Source organism: Prionailurus viverrinus, chromosome B4 (assembly GCF_022837055.1).
Source record: "Prionailurus viverrinus isolate Anna chromosome B4, UM_Priviv_1.0, whole genome shotgun sequence".
Classification (NCBI taxonomy): Eukaryota; Metazoa; Chordata; class Mammalia; order Carnivora; family Felidae; genus Prionailurus; species Prionailurus viverrinus.
Genome location: NC_062567.1, coordinates 87,224,357 through 87,250,698, shown reverse-complemented (window position 1 = coordinate 87,250,698; position 26,342 = coordinate 87,224,357). Strand labels below are relative to the sequence as shown.

Below are 26,342 nucleotides of genomic sequence, written 5' to 3'. Positions count from 1 at the left end.
TGAGAGGAAACGCAGCACCAATTACCCATGTGGCCATAAGCATCTGTGTGTGTGTGTGTGTGTGTGTGTGTGTGTGTGTGTGTGTGTGTGCATGCACGCATGTGCATTAAAATACACCTAAATTTACCGTGTTAACCATTCTCAGTCTACAGTTCTGTAGCGTTAAGTGCATTCACACGGTTGTACAACCATCTCCAGAACTCTTTTTCCCAAACTAAAACTCTATACCCATTAAACAATAACTCCCTCTTCCTCCCTCTCCCCAGGCCCTGGCAATCACCATTCTACTTTATACCTCTACAATTCTGGCTACTCTGGTGCCTCATGTAAGTGGAATCATATAGCATTTGCCTTTTTGTGACAGCGTTATTTCATTTAGCATAATGTCCTCAAGGTTCGTCCATGTTGTGACATGTGTCAGAATGTCACATGGGGCACCTGGGTGGCTCAGTTGGTTGAGTGTCCGACTTTGGCTCAGGTCATGCTCTCACAGTTCGTGGGTTCAAGCCCTGCGTTGGGCTCTGTGCTGACAGCTCAGAGTCTGGAGCCTGCTTTGGATTCTGGGTCTCCCTCTCTCTCTGCCCCTTCCCAGCTTGCGTTCTGTCTCTCCCTCTCAAAAATAAATACACATTTAAAAAAAAAAAGAATTTCCTTCCTTTTTAAGACTGAACTATGTTTTACTGTATACATATACCACATTTTTGTTTATCTGTTCTTCCACTGATGAACACTCAAGTTGCTCCCACCTTTTGGCTATGGTAAATAACGTTGCAATGAACATGGGTCTACAAATATGTCTTCCAGACCCTACTTACAATTCTTTTGGGCATATACCCAGAAGTAGAATTGCTGGATCACATGATAGTTCTATTTTTAATTTTTTAAGGAACCATCATACTGTTTTCCATAGCAGCAACACCCTTTAACTTCCCACTAACAACGTACAAGGGCGTCAATGTTTTCCACATTCTTGTGAACACTCGTTATTTTCCAGATTTTTCTTTTTTCATAGCAGCCTTCTTAATAGGTGTAAGGTGGTTATAAACATCTCGTTTGAGCATTCAATTTCATCGTCTGTAAGATGAGCACATTGGAGTAAATGATCCTGAAATTTCATTCTACGAATTCAGGGGAGAATTCGGTTGACTTCCTGGGAAAACTCAGCAAGGTCATTTAATCACTCTGAGACTCACATTCCCTAGCTATATTCACAGCACTGACACACACTCTGGATGTGGTTTCAAGTTAAACACAGACTGAAATTCAAGTGCAAGGAGTATTAACTTAATGGGACAATTTAAGAGAGCCTGGTCCCAGCCACCCATGGGGAGGGCACTGGATACTGAAGTTGATTGGTCCACGTAGTCACACTGTTGTACAACCATCTCCAGAACTTTTTTTCCCCAAACTAAAACTCTATACCCACTAAACAATAATTCCCCCTTCCTCCCTCTCCCCTGGAGCACGCTTCACTGTTCACCCCACACGCAGGTGGTGGGGAGGGGGGGGATTATTCACAGTGACTATAATAGAGACACCTTCTAACTCATTGCTCAACATTCACTTATATAAAGGGACAGAACTGCAACTCAATTAAAAAATGACCAGGCTGGGATGGCAGACAGAAGAGGTCATTACCTCCAAGAAATCTGTTATGTTTTCTGGTGTGGAGTGAGTCCTTCCCAAATACAGCAAATAAAACTCTGAACGGGGAAACATATTTTCTCAGTGGGACACTTCGAAGAGTCACCAGTTAGTCCCTGGGGAAGAATACTGTGCTTACAAACAGGTAAACAAAGACAAGAAGGACGATCTGTAGAAAAAAAACAGTAATATCACAAACAGAACCCAGGACTCCTGAACTCACAGCCCAATAGGCTTCACAAATTTAGCTCCTCCTCTAAAAGGAGGATTATTATTATCATTACATCTTTCCAAGAACAACAAAAATCAAAAATCCATCAATATGGCTGCGTATATATTGTTTAGCTCCACCAACGTTCAGGTCTTTTTGTAGGAGTACTGGCACATTGAGAACCTGGTGTGGGAACCAAACATGAGAAGCCTCCCTAATGTTCTATCAAGACTCATCACCCAACACCTGAAAACCACAAGGGTTAAAGGTGGAGTATCTCATACTTTCTGTGGCTGATCTTGGGACAATTAGGGCAGAAAAAGCTCAGAGAAGGCCACCAACAAGGGCTGAAAGAGGTTTGTCCCAAAAGAGTCACAATGTATGGAGAAAACAAGGAAATGACTTTTGTGCCTTCTTTTCCATTCGTTTTTAATTATATCACATACTGATTCTGGAAACTGTGTGATCTGACAAAGCAGAAAACTGCTGGATATGAGAAAGACTGAGCAGGAAGGAGGGGGTCCAAGCCCCGGATCAGGAAAAGGAGCAAGCCTGCCCTCTGGTGGACATCCTGAGTAGTGGCAGCAAGACCTGAAAATGAGACTTTTTTTTCTTTTTTTTTTTTAAAGCAGGCTTCAAGGGGGTAGGGGGCAGGGCTTGAATTCACAACCCTAAGACCAAGACCTGAGCCAAGAACAAGAGTCCAATGCACTTACTGGACTGAGCCACCCTGGCGCCCCAAGAATGAGACCCTTTCTGTCTGTACCTTTAGCTGGAGGATTGAGACACACAAAAAGCCAAGGCACCTATCTACAACTTTCATGCATATCAGAAACTTTATGGGAGAGATCACAGGCCAAATGGCAAACTCTGATGTTGCCTTAGTGGAACTGTGTTGAGAAGGAAATGCTGAATGAGACCAAAAAAGAGCACTGTCTAAAAGGCTAGGCATGGGCTGTGATGTGCATTCATTAGAAGCTATTCTTTCCCAACAGACAGACAAAGAGATAGATAGACAACTTTTTAAGAGAGAGAGAGAGAGGGGCGCCTGGGTGGCGCAGTCGGTTAAGCGTCCGACTTCAGCCAGGTCACGATCTCGCGGTCCGGGAGTTCGAGCCCCGCGTCGGGCTCTGGGCTGATGATGGCTCAGAGCCTGGAGCCTGTTTCCGATTCTGTGTCTCCCTCTCTCTCTGCCCCTCCCCCGTTCATGCTCTGTCTCTCTCTCTCTCTCTCTGTCCCAAAAATAAATAAATGTCGAAAAAAAAAATTAAAAAAAAAAAAAAAAGAGAGAGAGAGAGAGAGAGAGAGAGAGACCACGTGCCCGCACAAGCAGGGAGGGGTAGAGAGAGAGCAAGAGAATCTTAAGCAGGCTTCACCCCCCAGCTTGGTACCTGACATGGGGCTCAGTCTGAGGGCTGTGAGATCATGACCTGAGCTTATATCAAGAGCTGGTCACCTCACTGACTGAGCCACCTGGTGCCCCTCAAAACATTACTTCTACAGAGTCCATTACTAACACCTACCTGTTCATGCCCTTACCAGAAAAAAAAAAATGATGTTACATTACTATTCAATGATATATAATCCATTGAAAGTAAAAATCAGGACAAAAACCCCAAGCAGCAGGTAGGAAAAGACTTCTGACATCCTGAGGAGGGAGATAGGGTCAGATACATATTGAGAATTGGGTAAGTAAACTTTTACAATGCTGTTGAGGAAATAAAGACAATACAGCTGAATTATCTGTATTTGCTATTGTTCTGTGGCCCGATACATAAATTTTCAAACAGTTTTTTGGACTTTCTAACTAGAATGATAGAACCTAATTTTTCCCTACTCACTCCATCCTCGCATAGAAATAAGACTGTATTAACATTATCAATTGATAAGTACGTCCTGGCCAAACAGCCAAACTCTCAAATAAGCTTTCAATCTAGCTAGGAAGGCAGTTCATATGAACTAGTGCCCTGTGTTCTGTTAACAGTTACACTAGATTAATTATGAGGTCCCCTCTAGCTCCAAAATTCTAAGATGTTTTAATTACACAAAATTCCTGCACATTTACTAATGACAAAGTTCCAATCTCAACCATCCCAATACTGCTCCTTCCTGATCAGTCCCTTTCCCATATGTCAGAGTGATGAATCCAAATCTGCACTGTTGTTCACAAGCTCCGCGCCTACTCTGCCTGTCCCCCTCACTTCCATCATCAAGTCACCTGCCTCACACATGCACGGGGACTTATACCGAACCTCTTAATTTATCCCACCAACACACCCACCCAGCTATCCATCCAACAGACCTTCTATGAGCTCATTGCAATGCCAAGCATTGTAACAGATGCTGAGGACAAAAAGGTGAATGATACAGCCTCTCCCTCAGGAGATCTATGTCAAATGGCCAGGGGAAGGAAATAAATAGATGTATAAAGAAACAAATTACCACTATATAGATGTATATACATACGTGTGTGTGTGTGTGTGTGTGTGTGTGTGTGTGTGTGTGTGTATGGTAAAATGTTATTGGTGCTATAATAGAACTAAGGATAAGGAATGATGGAATTAAGAGGAGGAAAAGGTTAATCAATAATAACCAATGGGGACACAGAAAAGGCTCCATGCAAGGAAGTCGGGACAAGCCTAGTTCTCAATCCATCTCACTGCATCACCAAAAGACTTTGGAAAGACTATAACACCCTTGCCTTTTAAATCAATGTGGCTTCTGTCTCCAGCATTCTACTGAAACAGAAACTCCTCTCCATCACTTTTTTGTTTTTAATGTTTATTTATTTGAGAGAGAGAGAGAGAACACAAGTGAGGGAAGAGAAGAGAAAGAGGAAGAGAGAGAATCCCTGTGGGGAATAAGCTTAGGAATTGCCTGAGCTTGCACCCATGGGTTAACAAGGCATATAGGAGGAGTGCCTGGGTGGCTTAGTTGGTTAAACGTCCGACTTCAGCTCAGGTCACGAGTTTGAGCCCCACCGTCAGGCTCTGTGCTGACAGCTGGGAGCCTGGAGCCTGCTTCGGATTCTGTGTCTCCCTCTCTCTGCAACTCCCCCAATCACATTCTGTCTCTCTCTCAAAAAATAAATAATAAAAGAAAAAAAAAAGGCATATAGGAATGAAGGCATATAGGAAGCCTCAGGATGAAAGCATCCAAGATTAGGTATTCAGGGTGGAAGCACCCCCCACTTTAGTACAATAACAGAAAGCTGCTTTCACAGGAGGGAAGGGCCAGTATCGGGGTAAACAGGGCTATCGACCACAGCAAGGCGAAGATGCCCAGAGCAGAGCTTATTAGCAAAAGAAAGGTGCCTCGCTGACCCTGAGGTAGCATGCTCTGTCTGTCTTATCCCCTAGGCTAGCTAAAGATAGACAAGGCACCTCATGCCTGCTGTAAACAACCATCTGCTCGGTGCCAGGAATTTGTTTTGTATTGACCCAAACTCCTAACACCACATGTCTTCAAAACCCTCTTTTCCTCACACCCATGAGTTAATGTTCACGGTTTCATGGTCTCTTTGTGCACTCCATCATGCTTGTAAGCCTTCTGATCCTAATAAAAACAGAGCAAGGACACTTACTCGGGGCTCTTGTCTCCTCCCGGACATTAGCCTCTCTCACATTTTAATCCTGTGTCTGCTCTCTTGCTGGACAAGAGAGAACTCCAGACCCAGTGTCTACACAAATCCCAAGCAGGCTCCAAGCTCAGCACGGAGCCCGACATGGGGCTCAATCTCATGAACCATGATATCATGACCTGAGCCAAAATCAAGAGTAGGACGCTCAACCGATTGAGCCACCCAGGCACTCCCATCATTTTAAAAAGGCAAAAATCCCAGGACACCTGGGTGGCTCAGTCGGTTAAGTGTCTGACTTTGGCTCAGGTCATGATCTCATGGTTCATGAGCTCGAGCCCCGCATCAGGCTCTATGCTGACAGTGCAAAGCCTGCCTGGGATTCTCTCTCTCTCTCTCCCTTTGTCTGTGCCCCTCTCCCACTCCCCATCTCTCTCAAAACAAATGAATAAACTTTAAACAAAAAGGAAAAAATCCGATGTGTTTTTCATTTTCCTATTTGACTCCTCTATAGTAATTTTATGCACAGCCATGTGTACTTTACAAAAGTTCTTGAGAACTGTTCTATAGAAGCTAAAACGGCACCTCCTTGAAACAGTCTCTGTCCTCCAACAGCTTCTTCTGCACAGCTCTCCTTTGAGGACTCTGTTTCTGGCCATTCCACACACTCCTCCCCAACAGCCCCACGAGGTGCCCCTAAGGGATCTCAGCTGCAAGCACTTATTAATGCTTCCCAAACCTTACCCAAACCCCCAAGCCCCCAGATTCCTCCCCTTCCCACACCAGCCTCCTGGTCCTACCCAATCTCCTTCCTAAATGTCTCACTGCCTTTCCTCCATTCCCACGGCTCCTTCTCCCAGAGCCCATCAATTCAACTCATTTATTGCATCAGCCTCCTCCTGATACTCCTCATGTACACTCGCCCTCTGCAGCCTGTCCTCCTCACTGGTGCCAGAATGACCCTTGAAACACAAAACTCCAATCACATCACTCTAGTGCTCAGCAGTGATGCTATAGGACACAATGTAAACTCCCGCCTCAAGCTCTGCCCCTTCCCTCCAGCCTCCAATTTTATATAATTTGTAACACTAGATTACTGAAAGTATCACGAATATCTGATGCTCTCACAACCTCTGCACCATTATCTCTGCCTGAAATGTCTCCCAACGCCTCCCACCCTCACCCACATGACATGTGTCTATCATTCCTCTATCCCAGTTCTTTGAGATGTCTCAAGGAGGATTTGGGGGACTCTCATCTTTGCTCCTATCTCCCTTTGAGCAGACAGGCAGGTGCCTACTTTCAGATATAATGTGTGTCCCCACAATATGTATACATATCCTCTTCCCAACTGTGACACATGAGAGACGAGCCATCTCCTTGCATGCTACTGGAGAAGAGTAAGCTATGCTTTCCCAAAAAGCTAAAAATGTAAAAACACCTAATCATGATTATTCAGTATCTCCTCCTCCAATAACGCCATCCCATCAATTTTTTTAAATGTGAGGAGCCTCAGCAACCTTCACAGTTGCCTTAAAAAGGCACGTATCCAAATGCTGATGGAAAAGGCAGCCTCCAACCCTTCCTACTGCAGGAATAAAGGCAATAAGAGTAAATGATGCAGCCAACACTATTCTAACCACGTCACATACTTTAACTCACATAATTCTCATAATGAGAAGTAGGTATTATCATCATCCTCTGTTTACTGATGAGAAAACTGAAGCATGGGGGTGTTAATTAACTTGCATGAGATTGCACATCCAGGGAGTGGCAGAACTGGGATTCAAGTTCAGACAACACAGAAGTCCTCCCGCCCTGGGTCTGTGGTTTCACTTTCCGCGGTTTCGCTCACCCACAGTCAACCACAGTTCAGAAGCAAATGATGCCCCTGATGTATCATATCCTGACCTCATCTCATCATGTAGGCATTGTATCATCTCACATTATCACAAGAAGGGTGAGTACAGTACAGTGAGATAATTTGAGAGAGAGAGCGAGCGAGAGAGAGAGAGAGAGAGAGACACCACATTCACAAAACCTTCATTAGAGTATATGGTTATAATTGTTCTATTTTGTTATTACTTGTTAATCTCTCACTGTGCCTAATTTATAAATTAAACTTCATCACAGTTGTGTGTATGCATAGGAAAAAACATAGTATATACAGGATTCAGTACTATTCACGGTTGTAGGCATCCACTGGGGGTCTTGGAACCTACCCCTCGTAGATAAGGGAGGACTACTGTACAGAGAACATAAATTTAATACTGGTTTTAAGAAAGCTTAAGAGAGAATGAGAACTCCCGCTGCTGGCTGTATATTTTTCTCTTGTCATAACTGATAGCAAGGACACCAACCAGGAAGTCCTCAGTCATCAACCAGCTGAGTGAGTATTAGCAAAGCTCTCAACTCCTCTACCCTTCACTTTGCTCAACCATTAGGTTGGGAGTAAGTAGAAATCAGATTTAAGTTCTCTCCTGGTTCTAAATTATGATGACTTTGAGATTCAGATTTTTCTTTTTAATTTTTTTAATGTTTATTTATTCTTGACAGACAGAGAGACAGAGCATGAGTGGGAGAGGGCAGAGAGAGAGGCAGACACGAAAACCAAAGCAGGCTCCAGGCTCCGAGCTGTCAGCACAGAGCCCGACGTGGGGCTCAAACTCATGAACCGCAAGATCATGACCTGAGCTGAACTCGGCACTTAACCGACTGAGCCACCCAGGCGCCTCCAGGTTTTTTTTTTTTCTAAAAGCCACAACAAACATCTTCTGCTTTTTTCAAAGCCCCAACAATCTCTAGGAAGTCGGAGGTTCAAAAGCTGTTACTGTTTCAAATATTCTACAAACTTGCAGTATGCGTAGGAATGAGCAAATTAGGACAAAACAGAAAAAATAACCCTAAGCTGCAAGACACTAAAGAGTTTTTTTTTTTTTAAAAATGAGAGGAAACTATGGCTAAAAATACTGTAAGCAATTACAATCCTGTTGCTTTCATCTAGTCATATTCTCACTAAGTTACTTCAGGGCAGATCAAACTGCTAATTATATATCAAAATATGCCTAAATCTGTTATCCGTATTAACAAAATTGTGCCAAAACTCACGGTTCTGCCACCAAGTTCCAAATTTAAGGCAAATCTACCTTAAGATTTTTTTAAAGAGTTTATTTTTAAGTAATCTCTATGCCAATCTGGGGCTTGAATTTACAACCCTGAGATCGAGAGTTCTACACTCTGCCATCTGAGCCAGCCAGGAGTTCCCAAATCTACCTTAATTTAAATGCTAACTTCCTTATATGTCAAATATATCTCAGTAAAACCTGAAAAAAATGCTAATTTCTTTTTAACTTCTGAACTTATGAAAAAGGAATATGCACATCTGAGTGAAGAAGACAGACAGAAAAAAATTGCATGTAAATCTGGTACCCACCAAAACCACACTAAAATTACAGTACAGGGATCTTTATCGTAACCCTATAAGGACCAGGAAACAAAGCAGCAGAGACAACAACAAAATGTTGAAGCTCAAAAAGCATATGGACAAGTAGAAACTGACTTAGAGCCTACAAAGCCAGATCTCAGATTGACAAGGCAAAGCTTCATTACATCACATATTCCACAAAACTCAGAGATGGACAGCCAGCTCTTGAGGAGGCTTACTAAGGAGAACCTGGAGGAAGCTGTTGAGAAATGGCTGCATCCCTACATCCTCCCCTCTACTTCATGAGGTTGGGCAATTACTCCTCTGTCATCCTTCCAAACGTTTGAAGGTTTCCTTTCTGAAAAGGGTTAAAACAAAGAGTTGCTGGACAGCCAGCTGACAGTGAGTACCTGACCTAACACAAAGGGACTCAGCGACCACCTGCATGCTGACTGCTGAAGGCAGAGATCCCAGCGCTTACACCCACAGACCTTCACGATCCAAGCAGGAGGTCAGCAAGCTCTTCCCTGAGGAAGCTGAGCAGCCCCAAAGGAAAGACCTGAAGGTACTTACCTGGGGACCCATCCAGGTGACTCTTGAGCAAAGCTCAAAATCAAGAAGCCCTACTGGACAGTTCAGAGTTCAAGTCACTATTTTAGACCCCCACACTTAATTACAAGCAGACAGCCAAGGACTACTAGATATCTGAGAAAAGACTCTAAATATAATAAGTTTCTTTCCTCCTTGTATAATCTCTTTCCTCCAAATTGTTTTCTGTTTGTCCATTTTAGTCTCTATCATTAATATCCTTGAAGCAATAAGAAAATATATAAATCTATAAAACAAGAGTAGGATACTATATATAAAACAATCAAATAACAATCCCCCTAAAAAGAGGTCTCAATAGCAGGATGGGAAAATAAAGTTGAGATAGTCTGCAAGAAAGTAAAACAAAAAAAAAAAAAACAAAAAACAAAAAAACAACAACAAAAAAAAAAAAGACACCAAAAAAAGAGAGATGGAAAATAAGAAAACAAAGAATATTCAAGAACTAATCCAGAAGTTCCAACAGCCAAAAAATAGAATTCCAGAAAGAGGAAAAAGAAAAGGAGGAAGGAAAAGCATCAAAGGAATAATTTACATAAATTTTCCAGAACTGAAGGATGTAAGCTGCATGACTCAGAGTCTATCAAGGCCAGGCACAATGGGTGAAAACAGACCCACACCAAGCAAAATAAGAAGGAATGTGATCATTTCAGAACACCAAGAACAAAGAGAAGATTCCACAAGCTTTCGGAGGGGGGGGGGGGGGGGGGGAGTCCAGTACAAAGGATAAGGAATCAGAAAGGCTCCAGACTTCTGAAGAATGGGAGAAGTCAACAGAGGAAGTATGAAATTGTCAAAGGAAGGGTCTAAAAAAAGACATCTTCATTCCTGCACAATTTCCAAACTTCTACCTCACAGGCACCCTTGCTTGAGGGGTTATGGGCAATGATATAAAAAGAATAATCAGGAAAGAAGAAAACGTGGGATATGGGAAACAAAAGATCCAACACAGGAGAGAGGCATAGAGAGGAAGGGAAACCCCAAGGTAACAGCTCTGCACCAGACTGAGCACAATCAGTCCAGATTGTAGCAGTGTGGCTCAAGTGACAGTTGTATTGATGGCAGTCAATGCAAGATGTTTCCTGCTACTGGACCATCTTTCTAACTCAAGGACAGAATGCCTGGGAGAGCAGGTCCACATTTTCATCTGGACTTGTTTATCTCACAATGTGCTGAGGAAGTGGTCACCCTCTCCTCCCCTCCATGCCCACAAAAGTGTTGTGTTTTGACCTACTTCTGGAAGCAAGAGCAAGTCATGGAAAGCTTTGAATCAAAAATAAAAAGCAGGCCATTCCCCCAACTTAGCTGATCATGCAGCAAATAGCCTAAACCTCAGCTCTGACAGATGCCACAAGCCTCATTTATCACCTTGCTCCCTGACTCCCCCAGAAGGGGGTCCTGTGCATTCTCAGGAGTACCCAACACCAGACTATGACCCAGAGCCTGGTTTATCTCTTGGGAGCCTTTATCTAAAGAGGCAAACATTAATTACCCTTTCTGTGTACAACTAGGCTTGGCCTTGCTACTCAGTTTCTCAAAACTATACATTATTTAGGAATTTACACAGCAGGGAGAAAAACTACAAAAAACAGTAAGAGAATGTGAGGAAGAGAGGAAATTTCAATCAGGGAAGAGCACTCAGGGTTTTCTAATGTTCTAGTAACTGTCACTCAATTCTGGTAAGTAGATATCCACATACATAGAACTTTATTTTTTTTAATATATTTCTAATATACATATTTGTTAAAATACTGTTCTTTATGATGATACATTCTATAATAAAACATATTTTAAGTGGTAAGTGAATTCCTCTTTAAATCAGTAGAACTGTTTTACTATCTTGAAACACCAAAGGAACCCAAAAAATAGTCTTTAAAATTTTGTGTCCATAAATGTGACAAGGTATGGGAAATGGGCAAATCCTATAAATTTACCAAAGCTGATACAAGAAGAAATAGAAAATATAAATAATCCTATAATTATTTTTTAAGTTGAATCCATAATTTAAAACCTTCCTACAAAGAAAGCTTCAGGCCCAAATATTTTACCAGTGAATTCTATCAAAAATGAAAGAAATAATTCCAGTCCTACACAATTTCTTCCAAATAATGGAAAAAGTGAGCACTCTCTATAGCTTCTTTTATGAGTCTCCCAAAACCTGACAAGAGCATTATAAGGAAAATCATAAGCTTGTCACTCATGAACATAGCCATAAAAATCATCAATAAAATATTGTGAAAAACAAAGCCAGAAATATATGTATATACAAATACATACATCTCGTGACCTAATTACGATACTTCCAGGAATGCAAAGTTGTTTTAACTTTCAACATATTACCTCAATACAGCAATAAAGTCGTATGATAAAGTTCAACATCTTAGCAAATTAGATAAGAGAATTTCCTTAATTTGATAAAGGACTTCTATAGGAAACGTTCAGCAAGCAATGTACTTAATGGGGAAATGATGGGGGGAAAAAACTTTCCCTCTGAGATTGCATCTGAAAAAAATTTCACCCCATTATCACTACTTCTATTCAATATTATCACGGAGGTCTTAACCAGTGCACAAGAACAAGAAATGAAAGAATGGTAAGGAAAATTGACATAAAACTGACCGTAATCACAGATGATAAAGATTATGTTCATTAAAAAAAATATAAAATAGGGGTACCTGGGTGGCTCATTCGGTTAAGCATCCGACTTAGGCTCAGGTCATGATCTCAAGGTTCATGGGTTCAAGCTCCATGTCAGGCTCCGTGCTGACAGCTCAGAGCCTGAAGCCTGCTTCAGATTCTGTATCTCCCTCTCTCTCTGCCTCTCCTCCACTCACACTCTACCTATCGCTCTCAAAAATAAATAAACATTAAAAAAAATTTTTTAACACAAAATAATTTATCATAATGCCTCGTTGGCTCAGTCAGTGGAGCTTGCAACACTTTATCTTGGGGTTATAAGTTCAAGCCCCACACTGGGTGTAGAGATTACTTAAAAAAAATAAAATCTTAAAAAAATTAAAATAAATAAAAATTAAAAAGAATGTACAGATAATTAGAATCAACAAAAAAAGTAAGATTGCTAGATATAAGGTCAATATGCAGAAAACAACCATATTTCTATGTACTAGAAACAAACAGAAAATGAATTTTCTAAAAGATACCAATTTAAAATAGCATCAAGAAACCTTAATTACCTATAAATAAATCTAATAAAAGACTGGTAACACCAGGACCAATTGTTGGCTACTCCAAATCTGCCCTAACCTGTTTTTTTATTTCCCATAGTACTTATCACTTTACCACCTTCTTACATACATAAATATTTATTGATTCTTAGTGAGCAGGTGACCCAGCTAGGTCAAGGAAAGTGAATTATGGAACTTTTTGGAACTGTGGAAAGAACTTTGTGCTTTCAGGTAAGGTTGATTAATTGGAGCTGCCATAGTGGCCCTTTTGGTGTTATTTGGTGCAGAGGAAAGCACTGCTAAGGGATGAAATCATATTCTTAATATGATTTAATATTCTTAATATTGGGAGGGTGCGGGGTTTTTTTGTTGATGGTTTGTTGTTTTTTTTTTTGAGAGAGAGAGAGAAAGAGACAGAGTGTGAGCTGGGAAGGGCAGAGAGAGAAGGAGACACAGAATCTGAGCTTCAGGCTCTGAGCTGTCTGAACTGTGAGATCGTGACCTGAGCCGAAGTTGGACACTTAACCAACTGAGCCAACCAGGTGCCCCTTAAAGATACTATATATAGGCAGCTGTATCTGATTTAATTATATCTGAAGCCACATCCTTGGAATTTTAATTATGTGAGCCAATCAATTTCCCTTTTCACTTAAATCAGCTTAAGTTGTGTTTCTGTACTTATGACTGAAAGGAGGTTTTCCACTGTTACAATGTTGTAACAAAACAAAATGATGGACTGAAAAACAGTGCATTAATCGTTCAAAATTATATTTATGGATAATTTATGCCAGCTTATGATGTTACACGAAAAAGGTAAATCCATAATAATGGAAAGTTTGACAATTTTGGATACAAAAATGTTACGTTGTACGCTGACTTTGGAAAAACTTTGCATAAAAAAACACATGAATAAATATTCAAAACTATGAAAAAATGTCTTTCGAAAGCGATTTTTCCTCTTTTCATACTTTTGTATTTTCCGAAGTTTCCATGAGGAGCGGGTTATATTTTTAACACATATTTATTTTATTACATTTATTACTTTTATTGTACCAATAACACATTCTACAGTAAAACCTTGGATTGCGAGTAACTTGTTCTGCAAGTGTTCTGCAAGACGAGCAAACATTTCTAATTTTTACTTCATAAATGTGCCATGTCTTGCAATACGAGTAGTACATGGCACCTAATGTCACATGATCACAGCCGAGCCAATGGTTCTCCCTTTCCTTCTCTCTCTCTCTCTCTCTTTCTGTCTCTGCAGGATTGTGGGTGATTGTCAATGCAACAGCACGTTTCCACAAAAACCTCAAAAGGGGGCAAAAGCAAGTGTCATTGGATAGGTTGCTTGTTAATGTTGCACAAAAAGAAAAAGATTCCATTGAGCCAATAGACAGCAGTGATTCCGTTAGTGATAGTGAAAGTCGTCCTGCAGAATAACCCTCCTCTCTCGTCTCCCTCACATCAGCCACAGAGGTTTTCAAAGGTCAGTGCAGGTTAATTTATTTTTCTTTGTATTTTGTATTTTATTCATTGTTTTGTATCATATTACAGTATTGTAATCATTTTTATATGAATATTTTTGGGTTCTAGAATGAATCATCTGAGTTTCCCTTATTTCTTATGGGGAAATTCACTTTGATATACAAGTGCTTTGGATTACAAGCATGTTTACAGAATGAATTATGTTCACAAACCAAGGTTTGACTGTATTTATTTTATTGAGATATAATCCACACACCATAAAATTCACCCTTTTAAACTCTACAATTTAGTGATGCTTAGTATATTCACAAAATTGTGTAACCATCACCACCATCTAATTGCAGAACATTTTTGTCACCCTAATAAGAAACATATACCATGAACAGTCATTCTTCATTCTCCCTACCCTAGCCCCTGGCAACCACTAACTGACTTTCCATTATTACGGATTTACCTCTTCTGGACATTTCAAATAGAAGCATACAATATGTGGACTTTTGTGTCTTGCTTCTTTCTCTTAGCATAATGTTTTCAAGGGTCGTCCATGTGTAACATGAATCAGTGCTTCATTCCTGTTTATGGCTGAATACTATTCCATCGTATGGATATACCACTTTTGTTAATCCATTCACCCACTGATAGACATTTGAGTTGTTTCCACTTTTGGGCTATTATGAATAGTGCTTCTACCAACATGAACGTCCTCATTTTTGTGGGGACACATGTCTTCAATTCTCTTGGGTAAACACCTAGGAGGGGAATGGCGGGTCTAGTGCATTTACTTTTATAATCTGTTCTAAAAACAGAGAATTGTTTCTTAGCAGAAAATGTTGAATGTCGGTGCCACCAACCTGAAGCCACACAAATTCCTTCTCCTGCCACAGAGAAGGCTACTTTAGAGAAGATAACCATAGAAAAAAAAAAAGAATAATGACCACTACCATTCACTATTTGGCAAGTGTGTCTGCCAGGTATTTATGATAGACAGCAAGATTTAGTCACAGTATTAAAGATGCCAGACACATTGATCAAATGAGGCAGTAAGCTGTTTAAAATTCCTGTGCTTATTGACAAGGCTAAAATAAAGACAATACTTTATGGGGCGCCTGGGTGGCGCAGTCGGTTAAGCATCCGACTTCAGCCAGGTCACGATCTCGCGGTCCGTGAGTTCGAGCCCCACGTCAGGCTCTGGGCTGATGGCTCAGAGCCTGGAGCCTGTTTCCGATTCTGTGTCTCCCTCTCTCTCTGCCCCTCCTCTGTTCATGCTCTGTCTCTCTCTGTCCCAAAAATAAATAAACGTTGAAAAAAAAATTTTTTTAAAGACAATACTTTCATGAATGTTCACATTTTTTCCACCTTCTCTCTTACCACAGTTTTCCAATGACAGGTAGATTTTATTACTTGCTTATTCTACCATTTCACAAACTCCGCCAGCATAACTTAAAAATTTACTACACCAATGCAGAAAATTATAAAATTAGGAAATGCTGATAGTTAAGATAGCCTCCTTTCTGCCTTCAGGAAAAATAATCAAGTCAGATAATAAGCAAACCACTTAACTTTAACATCAGAAAAACAACAACAACAACAAAAAAAACAACAGGTGAACTCGTGGCCAAATATTCATCTAATTATCCCATTGTCTTAAAGCCTTGAGGGTGATTTTCCTGCACACCTGCATGCACATAAAGAATAGTGACACCACTACCATTCTATTAATTTTACTATTAATATTAAATTGGTTATACCAAGGGTGCCTGGGTGGCTCAGTCGATTAAGCGTCAGACTTCAGTTCAGGTCATTATCTCACAGCTCATAAGTTCAAGCCCTGCATCTGACTCTGTGATGACAGTTCAGAGGCTGGAGCCTACTGCGGATTCTGTGTCTCCCTCTCTCTCTGTCCCTTATCTGCTTATGCTCTGTCTCTCAAAAATAAATAGACATTAAAAATAATTTTAATAAAATAAAAAAAATAAATTGGTTATACCATGGTTATCCCTAGACAAACGGTTAAATAAAGGGGAACATATGCTCTTCTACAAGGCAAATATTGATCCTGCTCTTAATCCCATCCTGTTTGAAAATAAAGCAACCTCAGTCACCTGGGTGACTCAGCCAGTTAAGCGTCCAACTTTGGCTCAGGTCATGATCTCATGGCTCATGGGTTGGAACCCCATGTTGGGCTCTGTCCTGACAGCTCGGAGCCTGGAGCCTGCTTTGGATTCTGTGTCTCCCTCTCTCTCTCTGCCCATCCCCCACTTGCACTCTGCCTCTCTCCCTCTCTCTCTCTTTCTCTCTCTCTCAAAAATAAACGTTAAAAAAAATAAAAAATTTTTTTAACGTTTATTCATTTTTGAGAGACAGAGAGAGACAGCGTATGAGTGGGGAAGGGGCAGAGAAAGAAGGAGACACAGAATCTGAAGCAGGCTCCAGGTTCTGAGCTGTCAGCACAGAGTCCAATGCAGGGCTCGAACTCACGAACTGCGAGATCATGACCTGAGCCGAAGTTGGACACTCAACCGACTAAGCCACCCAGGCACCCCCCAAATTTTTTTTAAATAAAGCAACCTTGGGGCTCCTGGGTGGCTCAGTCAGTTAAGCATCCTACTTCAGCTCAGGTCGTGATCTCATCACTCGTGAGTTCAAGCCCCACTTCGGGCTCTGTGCTGACAGCTCAGAGCCTGGAGCCTGCTTCGATTCTGTGCCTCTGTCTCTCTCTGTCCCTCTCCTGCTCACACTGTCTCTTTCTCTCAAAAATAAACGTTAAAAATTTTTTTAATAAAAAATAAAATAAAATAAAGCAACCTCTTTGACATCGGCCATAGTCACCTCTCACTAAATATGTCTCCAGAGGCAAGGGAAACTAAAGCAAAAAATGAATTATGGGACTTCATCAAGATAAAAAGCTTCTGTACAGCAAAAAACAATCAACAAAACTAAAAGGCAACCTTCAAAATGGGAGAAGATATTTGCAAATGACATATCAGATAAAGGGCTAGTATCCAAAATCTACAAAGGACTTATCAAACGCAACACCCAAATAACAAACAATCTGGTTAAGAAATGGGTAGAACACATGAATAGACGCTTCTCCAAAGAAGACATCCAGATGGCTAACAGACACATGAAAAGATGCTCAACATCACTCATCATCAGAGAAATACAAATCGAAACCACAATGAGATAGCACCTCACACCTGTCAGAATGGCTAAAATGAACAATGCAGGAAACAACAGAAGTCGGCAAGGATGTGGAGAAAGAGGAACCCTCTTACACTGCTCATGGGAATACAGACTCGTGCACTCTGTAAAACGGTATGGAAGTTCCTCAAAAGGTTAAAAATAGAGCTACCCTATGATCTGGCATTTACATTACTAGATGTTTCCCCAAAGAATATAAAAATACTGATTTGAAGGGACACACAGTCCCTGATATTTATAGTAATATTATCAACAATAGCCTAACTATGAAAAGAGCCCAAATGTCCATCAACTGATAAATACAGAAGATGTGGTATATACACATATATATGTATATATGTATATGTATACATATATATGTATATATGTATATGTATATATATGTGATAGAATATTACTCAGGCATCAAAAAGAATGAAATCTTGCCATTTGCAATGATGTGGATGTAATTAGAGTCTATTACGCTAAGCAAAATAAATCAGTCAGAGAAAGACAAATACCATATGGTTTCACTCATATGTGGAATTTAAGAAGCAAAACATAGAGGGGAAAAAAAAAAGAGAAAGGCAAGCCATAACACAGACTCTTAACTATAGAGAACAAACTGAGGGCTGCTGAAAGGGAGGTGGGCAGGGGGATGGGCTAACTGGGTGATAGGTCCTAAAGTGGGTACTTGTTATGATGAGCACTGGATGTTATATGTAAGTGATGAATTGCTAAATTCTATTCTTGAAACTAATATTACACTATATGTTAACTAACTGGAATTTAAATAAAAACTTGAAACAAACAAACTAAATAAATAAGTAATAAAGGGATTCTACTGTAAGGCTTGGTGTAAGAAACCACAAAATCCAAGCAGTTATAGCATATGTGTTTGAAATAAACACAACCTAGTCGTTTTGGTTCATAATCCACACCTACTTATAAAATCATATCCTCTTTGGTGTATCAATAGGAAATGACCCATTTTAAAAAAAGGTTAAAAAGTTTTATATTATATTATAACATGTTATGAAAGGGAGAACATCACTTATGGAAAGAATTATAAGGACTGAATCCATATATAGTGGGGAAAATGAGGGTTATCTGGACTTCTGTATATTAAATACAAAAACGTCAACATACATGTTGTATTTGAATGCATCACTGCCAATCACTGCTAAAATGAAAGCTCAGTTATTCATTACAAAACAGTGAGATCTAAATTCTTTAGAACTCTTAAGCATCTGGGTGGCTCAGTCGGCACCCCTGATCCACTGTCATTTCTTAATTCAACAAAAAACATCCTGTCCCATTTAGTAGAGTCTTATTACCAAGGTGATAATGTAACGCCCAAGGTTAAGAGGCATTAATCCCATACTCTATGAAATACGAAACAGTGGTTAGATTTAAAGAGACAAACTCTAAAATACATAGGCTGCATTCAAATTCACAATTGAATTAGGTTCTCGTGAACACGTTTTTCTAAAAAGACACAAATGCCTGTCCCTTTATCAGTCAAGTAAATTCAAACTCTAAATGATTATCAGTCCCTGGTAATTATCAACCCGTGATCCTATGCCAGCCAGACATTCCCCTCTGTCTCCTAACACTGGTTCCATCCCCCCCCCTTATACTTTTTCCCACATCCAAACCCCATGCATTTACCACCTCGTGCTTTTAACGTCTGGTACAACAGTAATAATGGTAGATGAAAACACAGTTGAAAAGAGAAAAATCAAGGTATTTCAAAATAAAGGGAAAATAACAGAATTTCTACTAGACACTTGTGAATCAATCAGAATCCATGGAAAAATATCAAATACTTATAACACAGGCCAACTTTTTGTAGATAGATACACATATAAAATATACACACATGTGTATGTATATCTATATCCGTATCGCCCTTCTCTAGCTGTTTCAGACAAGTGCCTAGCTCTGGAGAAAACTCCATTCAAAATCAGTCAATTCAATTACATCCTGCTCCTTGTATGGACCATTATATCATTATGATAATTACATAAGATTCTGTTCAATTTACATTAGGTTGAAACCTTCTTTAGTAGACAGCAAGAATAACAACTTGGGGATAACAAACAGTGACATAATAAAACAGGAGGAGGAAAACATGGTACTTACTTTTTATAATAAACATAAGAATGAAGTTTAAGCCATTAATTTTATTATCTGAAACTAGTCAAACCCTGAAAATTGTCTTATGAAAACAAACACATCTTAATTTGGAATTAAAAAAAACCAAAAACTCTAAAAGGTATCACTTCATATATAAAATGTGCTGGGACAAAGAAACAAAATAAAGCAACTTTCACATGCACCCAAAAACCTGTCACAGGCATTTGATCAAAACATCACTGGTGCCTAAATATGCCATACCTGAATATACTGTTCTGCCGTGCTGCATGTTAATAAAGAATACAAAACAAAAATAGGGAAATGTTAGCAGAATAAAACATAAAACTATTGCATGGAGAATTAAAAGATTAATTCACAAGGTTTTACATCCCGTAGCTAACAAGGATCAATGATTTAACATGTTTAACTCAGTTAACAAACCACACAGCTCTTAGCTGTGAATGGATGACCTATGAGACAGATTTAACTTATTAAAATATTTCGTCTTTTTTAAATTTCAAAGCAAGTGTAAGTTCCTGTTATAAAAGGGTCCTTTTTTAAAGCCGATGTTTGATTCACTTATTAGAGTGACACAGAGAAGAAGAGAACAAAGGCCTTTTAGGCTGTGTCTATTTGATGCAGTTCTAAAAATATTTTAGTCATTATTTAGCATCAGGTAAAAATAACCATTGTCAAAATGAAGCACGACTTCAAATCTAGAATAACAAAATGAAGTTTGTAACATCAGACACGTACTATACATTTTTACAAAACAAAAAACAAAAACAAAACAAACCAAAAACAAAACAAAAAATCCCAGGAAACTGAGTTGTTCATAGCTCTCAGTTTCGATGATAGAAGCTTCCATTTAAAACTTTGCCATATATTCAAAAACACAACGACTATTGGCTCAGCTCCACTAACATTCCAGACGCATGTGGCCAAAGGGATAACCCCCACTCTAGCACTTACTCCGCTTCTGGGACACAGCCTGCAGGCACGCAGTCACGATATCGCAGTTTCTCTGTACTTTATGCAGAAGCCTATCTTTTCGCTTCAGCTGCCGAAGTAGCTTTGCAGATTGTACGCCAATTCTATACTTTAGCTCTTGAAGGACTGTCTTCAGTTCATTAGTGTCTATCAAAGGAAAAGAAAAATAAGAAAATAAATACCCTGAGAAGAATACAAATTCCCATGTAACACTTACCAATCATAGGACGAATATCTAGAACATCCATTTAAACCAAGTAATTCTGGCTTCTCACCCAGGATTACATGCACGTGTTCAGCTGAGATATTCTGATCAAATAAATCACTCAAACATTTCCTGCCCTGGCCGTGAGATAATTACTGTAAGATAAGTTTTATCTTTGAGGCTACTTGCAACATGTAAGCAAAGACTCTTGTCACATTTAGCTCAGGTTGCAGATTTACCTTTCATTGCCTGAAAATTGGCATGTATATTTTGTATCATTAAAGTGCTCAGACGGTAAGCTTACAAGAAAAGAGTCCTTTTGGGGCGCCTGGGTGGTGCAGTCGGTTAAGCATCCGACTTCAGCCAGGTCACGATCTCGCGGTCCGTGAGTTCGAGCCCCGCGTCGGGCTCTGGGCTGATGGCTCAGAGCCTGGAGCCTGTTTCTGATTCTGTGTCTCCCTCTCTCTCTGCCCCCCCCCCCCCCCCCGTTCATGCTCTGTCTCTCTCTGTCCCAAAAATAAATAAACGTTGAAAAAAAAATTAAAAAAAAAAAGAAAAGAATCCTTTTGAATCTGTTACATCAATGGTAAATCTAACAGCTGATAACATTTTTTTTAAATAAATGTTTATTCATTTTTGAGAGAGAATGTGTGAGTGGGGGGAGGGGAGGGGCAGAGAGAGAGAAGGGGACAGAGGATCTGAAGTGGGCTCCAAGCCGACAGCAGCGACAATTCGAGTTTCAAACTCACAAACCTTGAGATCATGACCTGAGCTGAAGCTGGACACTCAACCGAGTCACCCAGGCACCCTTGATAACAAATATTTTCGTTTGGTTTTGTTTTAAAGTTTATTCATTTGTTTTGGGCGAGAGAGAGACAGCATGAGCTGGGGAAGGGCAGAGAGAGGGAGGGAGGCAGAGAGAAGGAGGGAGACAGAGAATCCCAAGCAGGTCCGCACTGCCAGCATGGAGCCTGAGGTGGGACTCAAACTCACAAAACTGAGATCACGCCTGGGGCTGAAACCAAAAGTGGGAGGCTTAACCAACTGAGCCACTCAGACGTCCCCTGATAACAAACGTTTTTAAAAGCACTCACCTTTGTAAATGATCCGTTAAAAATAAATAATATAACCACATTTTCTAGTGTAGATGAATATAGCAATATTGGTTTGGTTTTAAATATACAGTCTTCCAATAGCTTGATTATTAGATACAATATTTCACTTTAGAAACTCAGTAGTTTTTCAAATATGATAGAAGATACATTTCCTTTACACAGATAAATTAAGGATAATTCTACATTCATAAAATTAATATTCCCAACAGCTGTTTTTCCACAAATGAAAAAAGACTTGGGAATCGGAACTATCAGCAATCTTTATATGAATAATCATTACAATTTGGGAGTTTCGTTTGTCACACTTGGTATTATCATTAGTCACTGGAGTGTGATCTGCCAGTCAGGCAAGAAGCTTCCGTGCAACTCGGAATTGGCTAGGCCCTCATTAGAGATCCTGTGTGGGATTTGGGTCTATTCATTTTTAAAGGGACTTTGAGAAACTAGAGAGGATCAAAAGAGAACAAAAGAAGTATTCAAAAGCTAAAAAAAAAAAAAAAAAAAAAATCCAGAGGTCAAAGAGAAAGAACTTTGGGGGTCTGTATAACAGAAGTACAAGGTGGACCTTTAACAGCAATCATGTTTAGCCACATCATGGAAAATGTATTAGACCATAAAAAGAACTCCCTTTGGACCAACCAACCATCTTTGTGATCTTAGGCAAGGTAGTACTCCCAGGCTCAAATTATGTTTAGCATACAAGACTATTTTGAGAAAGAAATGTGAACAGTCTTTATAAACATCAATATAAATAGCACTAAAATAAGAATAAGGGGTTACTCTGCAGAAGAGAACAAAGGCCATTTCTCTTACCTTGAGTTCAAACTTGGTGGCACATAAGGAAAAGTAAGAACACATTTAGGTTAAATGATAACATTCGTGTTCTAAGGAAAATTAAATATGGAAACAAGCTAAAAGAGGAGACCAGGGGGCTCTTCGTCCCTAGATCCCTTCCACAGAGCAAAGAGCCTTTCTTTGAATGTTTAAACTTTTTCCTTCCAGAAACAGAAAGGGTAGGAATATCATTATCTTGCATTTACATTATAGTTGGTTTTTTTTTACATTATAGTTTCCTTCCAACAAAGAGTCATTTTCAGTGACTCTTAAGGTATCCACAGCTCTGTGATGCTCTGAACTAAGTGTATTATCCAACATGGGAAAAATCTTCAGAGTTTAGAAATGTCTTCTACAGCAGTATCTGCTGATAAAGCATCCTGAAGACAGGAATAATAAGGTCTCCTTTATCTTTGCATGCCCCACAGCATCAGCCACTTTTGCTGTTAAATAAATAAGTGTTAAATAAATGAGGAAAAGACCACTGACAAGCAGTGGACAATTTCCTCTCTAAGAAATTCCACTGTGTATGTTGATAAAAATAGTATCTAAACTTTGTTGAGCATTTTACACACATTAACTTACATAATTATCACCACAGTCCTCTCTGGGAGGTAGGTGTTATTATTATCCATATTTGTAAGTGAGGAAAATAAGACACAGAAAGGTTAAATAGCTTGCCCAAGGTCACACAGCGAGTAATGAACAGTGGCAGGATATCGATTCAAGCACTCTGACTCCAAAGTTCACCTCCTTTATGAAAATACCAAGAAGGGAGCCAAGATTTCCTGAGAAACCATTCTGATGCTTCACATAAATAAAGGACCCACGCACGCCAAATACCTAAATAGGTGCTACAGCAAAAATCCTAATAGAGTGAAGAGATTATTACAAAGCATTATGATAGGAGGGACATTTTTTGATCTTGAAACAAAATCAAGTAATCTAATAAGCTGTAAAATTATTTATGCAGACAGCTGTTTGCACGTGCTTCCACCTGTTTATTCTTAATATTCTAATGATACTCATCAATAAAGGGGGTGCGTGTGGGTGCGTATAAGATTATAATATGGCACTTTTGTTCATCTTAACAGAGTCGATTCAAAGGAAAGAAAAGGTTAGCAGGCAACTATGCAATAAGGCTGAGACCTGGGAAAAACAGACTCTTGGAGATCTTGTGAATTAGTAGAGTGGTCACTGGTTTGAAATCCATAGGCAAAGCTCTTTAAACTTTAAACTTTAGCTTGCCAAATTTCCTCTTCCACGAGGAAATTGCCAACCCCCCAAATTTGCTCAGTAATGAAAAGTGAACGACCTTGTAAAAGACAGAAAGGCAAATCATAATTCTTCAGAGTTGATTTTGTTGGATTCGGAAAGACCTATTGCCCCCACGGAACTCCTGGCATAAACACTCCGAGAACAGCCAAAAAACTGTGTAAAATTAAATGGCACTACTCCAGGCAAAGTCGCAGGCAGGGGGAGGAAGGCAGAAGCCATTTGTAACAATCAGCTGAGAAAAAAACCTTTGCTAGGAAGCCAAAGGAGGAAGTTGAAAGCTGTTTACACAGATTGGAGAAAGCAGACAGATTTATTCCTTTTCTGTTACTTATTTATTTTTCCCCCCCTGGCACCAGCTAGACTTACAATTAGGAGACAGGAGACCATTCAATAGTATTCTCTCCTTCCTTCCTCTCCTGGTAATTTAGCACAAGGACACTAATTCAAGATATGTTATGGCGGCTTAGCATCTGTTTTCCACACCTCACTTTATTATATAAATTGAGGTCTTGATACATCTATGAAAAAGACATCTGTAATAACTGTTAGTGCCTGAAAGGCAAGCTATTATGAACAGTTAAGGGGGGCGGGGGGGGGACCTCAGTTAGGACGTGAGCATCAGGGTCTGATAACAAAAGAAACACCAAATTAGCCTCTCCCCTCCACTCCCCAAAAGCCACGTCCATTTTCAAATCGAAGGTACCAGCAGTCAAACCCTGTGCTAAAGCCAACAGCGTAGGGCCCTCCACTAATCCGCCGCCGAGTGAGCTTCCTGAAACCAGACTGGCTGGCAGAAATGGAATTCATCCGCTCTGCTTAGAAACTGCATTATCGAATTATTCTGCCTCACTAGTTAAACACTATCCTAGTGGTGTGGCCAGGGAGGGCGGATTAGGAGAAATTTAAAAAAAAAAAAAAAAAAAAAAAATCAGGCCCAGGAGTCGCCGGTCTTCTCTCGGCGCCCCCTAGGCAACTTGTGCTACGCGTACCAGAAACTCCCAACAGTCGAAAGAGCTGTTCAGGTGCAATTAGAAGGTGGGCTGCCTCTCCCTTCGGGGCTCCTGCAAACACGGTGCGCGCAGAGGAGCGGAGACCCGCCGCTACCACCCCCAACAACTGAGGTTCCACTGAGCAGCTCGAGAGAGATGCGGGCGGGGGCACAATAAGAACTGAGTTTAGCCACGAACCAGTGACACCGCGGCCACTAGCCGCAGGTCAAAGGAGCCGCCCCAACCGTGATATCGGAGCACCGCGCGGCTCAGCCAGGGGTGCCCAGGTGAGCGCGGGAGCGCCGGCGGACGCGGCGGGGTGCCCTGCGGCCTGTCCTCGAAGCCCCCGAAGCCCCCGCCCCCGGCGCTCACCTTTCTGCCGCAGGTACTGCATCTGGTGCCGCTGGCTCGGCCGCTCCTGCAGTTCCTGCAGCACCCGGGAGTCGCCGCCGCGGCCGCCCAGGAACACGTCGGAGCCGGAGGCCTCCGTGGAGCTGTCGAGGCTGTCGCGGCGCCGTGGGCGACCCCCGGGCCCCCGGCTCCCGCCAGCCGCCTCCTCCTCCTCAGTGCAGCTGTACAGCTCGGTGAGCAGGCCGCTCACCAGGGACGCCGTGCGGCTCGTCCTGCCGCCCCGCGGCTCGCCGGGCTCCGGGTCTTCCTCGGCCTCCCAGGAGTCCCGGGAGCCTCGAGGCTGCTCCGCCGGGGGCGCCCCGCGCAGGCACACAGACAGGGGCTCACCGGCGACCGCTTCCTCCGCCGCGTCCTCCCGCCCTGCCTCGGGCTCCGGGCGCCCCGTCCGGCCCCCGCCCGTGGGAAGGACCTCCATGGCCCGCGGTGCGGGAAAGCCCGGCTCCCGCCTCTCCTCCCGCCCGGCCGCGCCGGCCAGTTCCGGGAGGAGGCGCGGCCTCACGGCCGCCGGGGGTGCCCTGGGCCGGGCGCCGCGCCAGCGGGCCCCAGATCCCCGAGGCTCCTGACCTCCCCTCGGCGGGCACGCGAGCCGTCGCCCCGCAGCTCGGAACCGGGAGGAGCGGGGCGGGGGGCTGGGGGGCATACGGCCACGCCTCTGAACCACCTGGGGACACCTGCAGCAGGTGAGGCCCCACTTCCCCTGGGAACGCTATCTGATCCGCGTCTGGGAGGATGTGGCCAGAACGCATCAGGATGAAGCCTTCAGCCGGAGGGGGAAGGGCCTTCTGGCAGCCCCCACCTTTACTTTAAAGCACGTGATTTAACTCAAAAAGGGGGCAATTCTTGCCTCCTAGTCAGCCACCTGCTAGAAATCCTGCGGGGGAGAGTTCTCGACGCCAGTCAATAGGCCGAGGCCAGGCCTTTTGCTGTCCCTTCTTCGCGTACTCAAGGCACAGTGCCCAGCCCTTCCCACCGTCCCACCTGATCCGGGCGCCTTTCAAGGCGCTCTTAGTTTCTGACAATAACCTTTCTGAACACTTGGATTATGCTGGAGATTTAATAACGCTGGGAA

At 41.6% G+C, this 26,342-nt stretch overlaps 1 protein-coding gene across 4 annotated transcripts in view; it reads right to left on the bottom strand.

The window, feature by feature from the left end:
* The window catches only part of TBC1D30 (TBC1 domain family member 30), a 224,228-nt gene extending 198,181 nt beyond the window's left edge, over positions 1 to 26,047 (bottom strand). Inside the window, exons 1-2 of one of the 4 annotated variants that reach the window (XM_047866385.1) lie at positions 25,235 to 26,047; positions 20,424 to 20,588 (exon numbers count right to left, since the gene is read on the bottom strand). In XM_047866385.1, the coding sequence (XP_047722341.1) occupies positions 20,424 to 20,588; positions 25,235 to 25,913 (844 nt within the window). In that variant the 5' untranslated portion in view covers positions 25,914 to 26,047. The remainder of the gene's footprint in view (positions 1 to 20,423; positions 20,589 to 25,234) is intronic. The other 3 variants (XM_047866386.1, XM_047866388.1, XM_047866390.1) reach the window with 3 other exon arrangements.
* Positions 26,048 to 26,342: the final 295 nt, after the last annotated feature.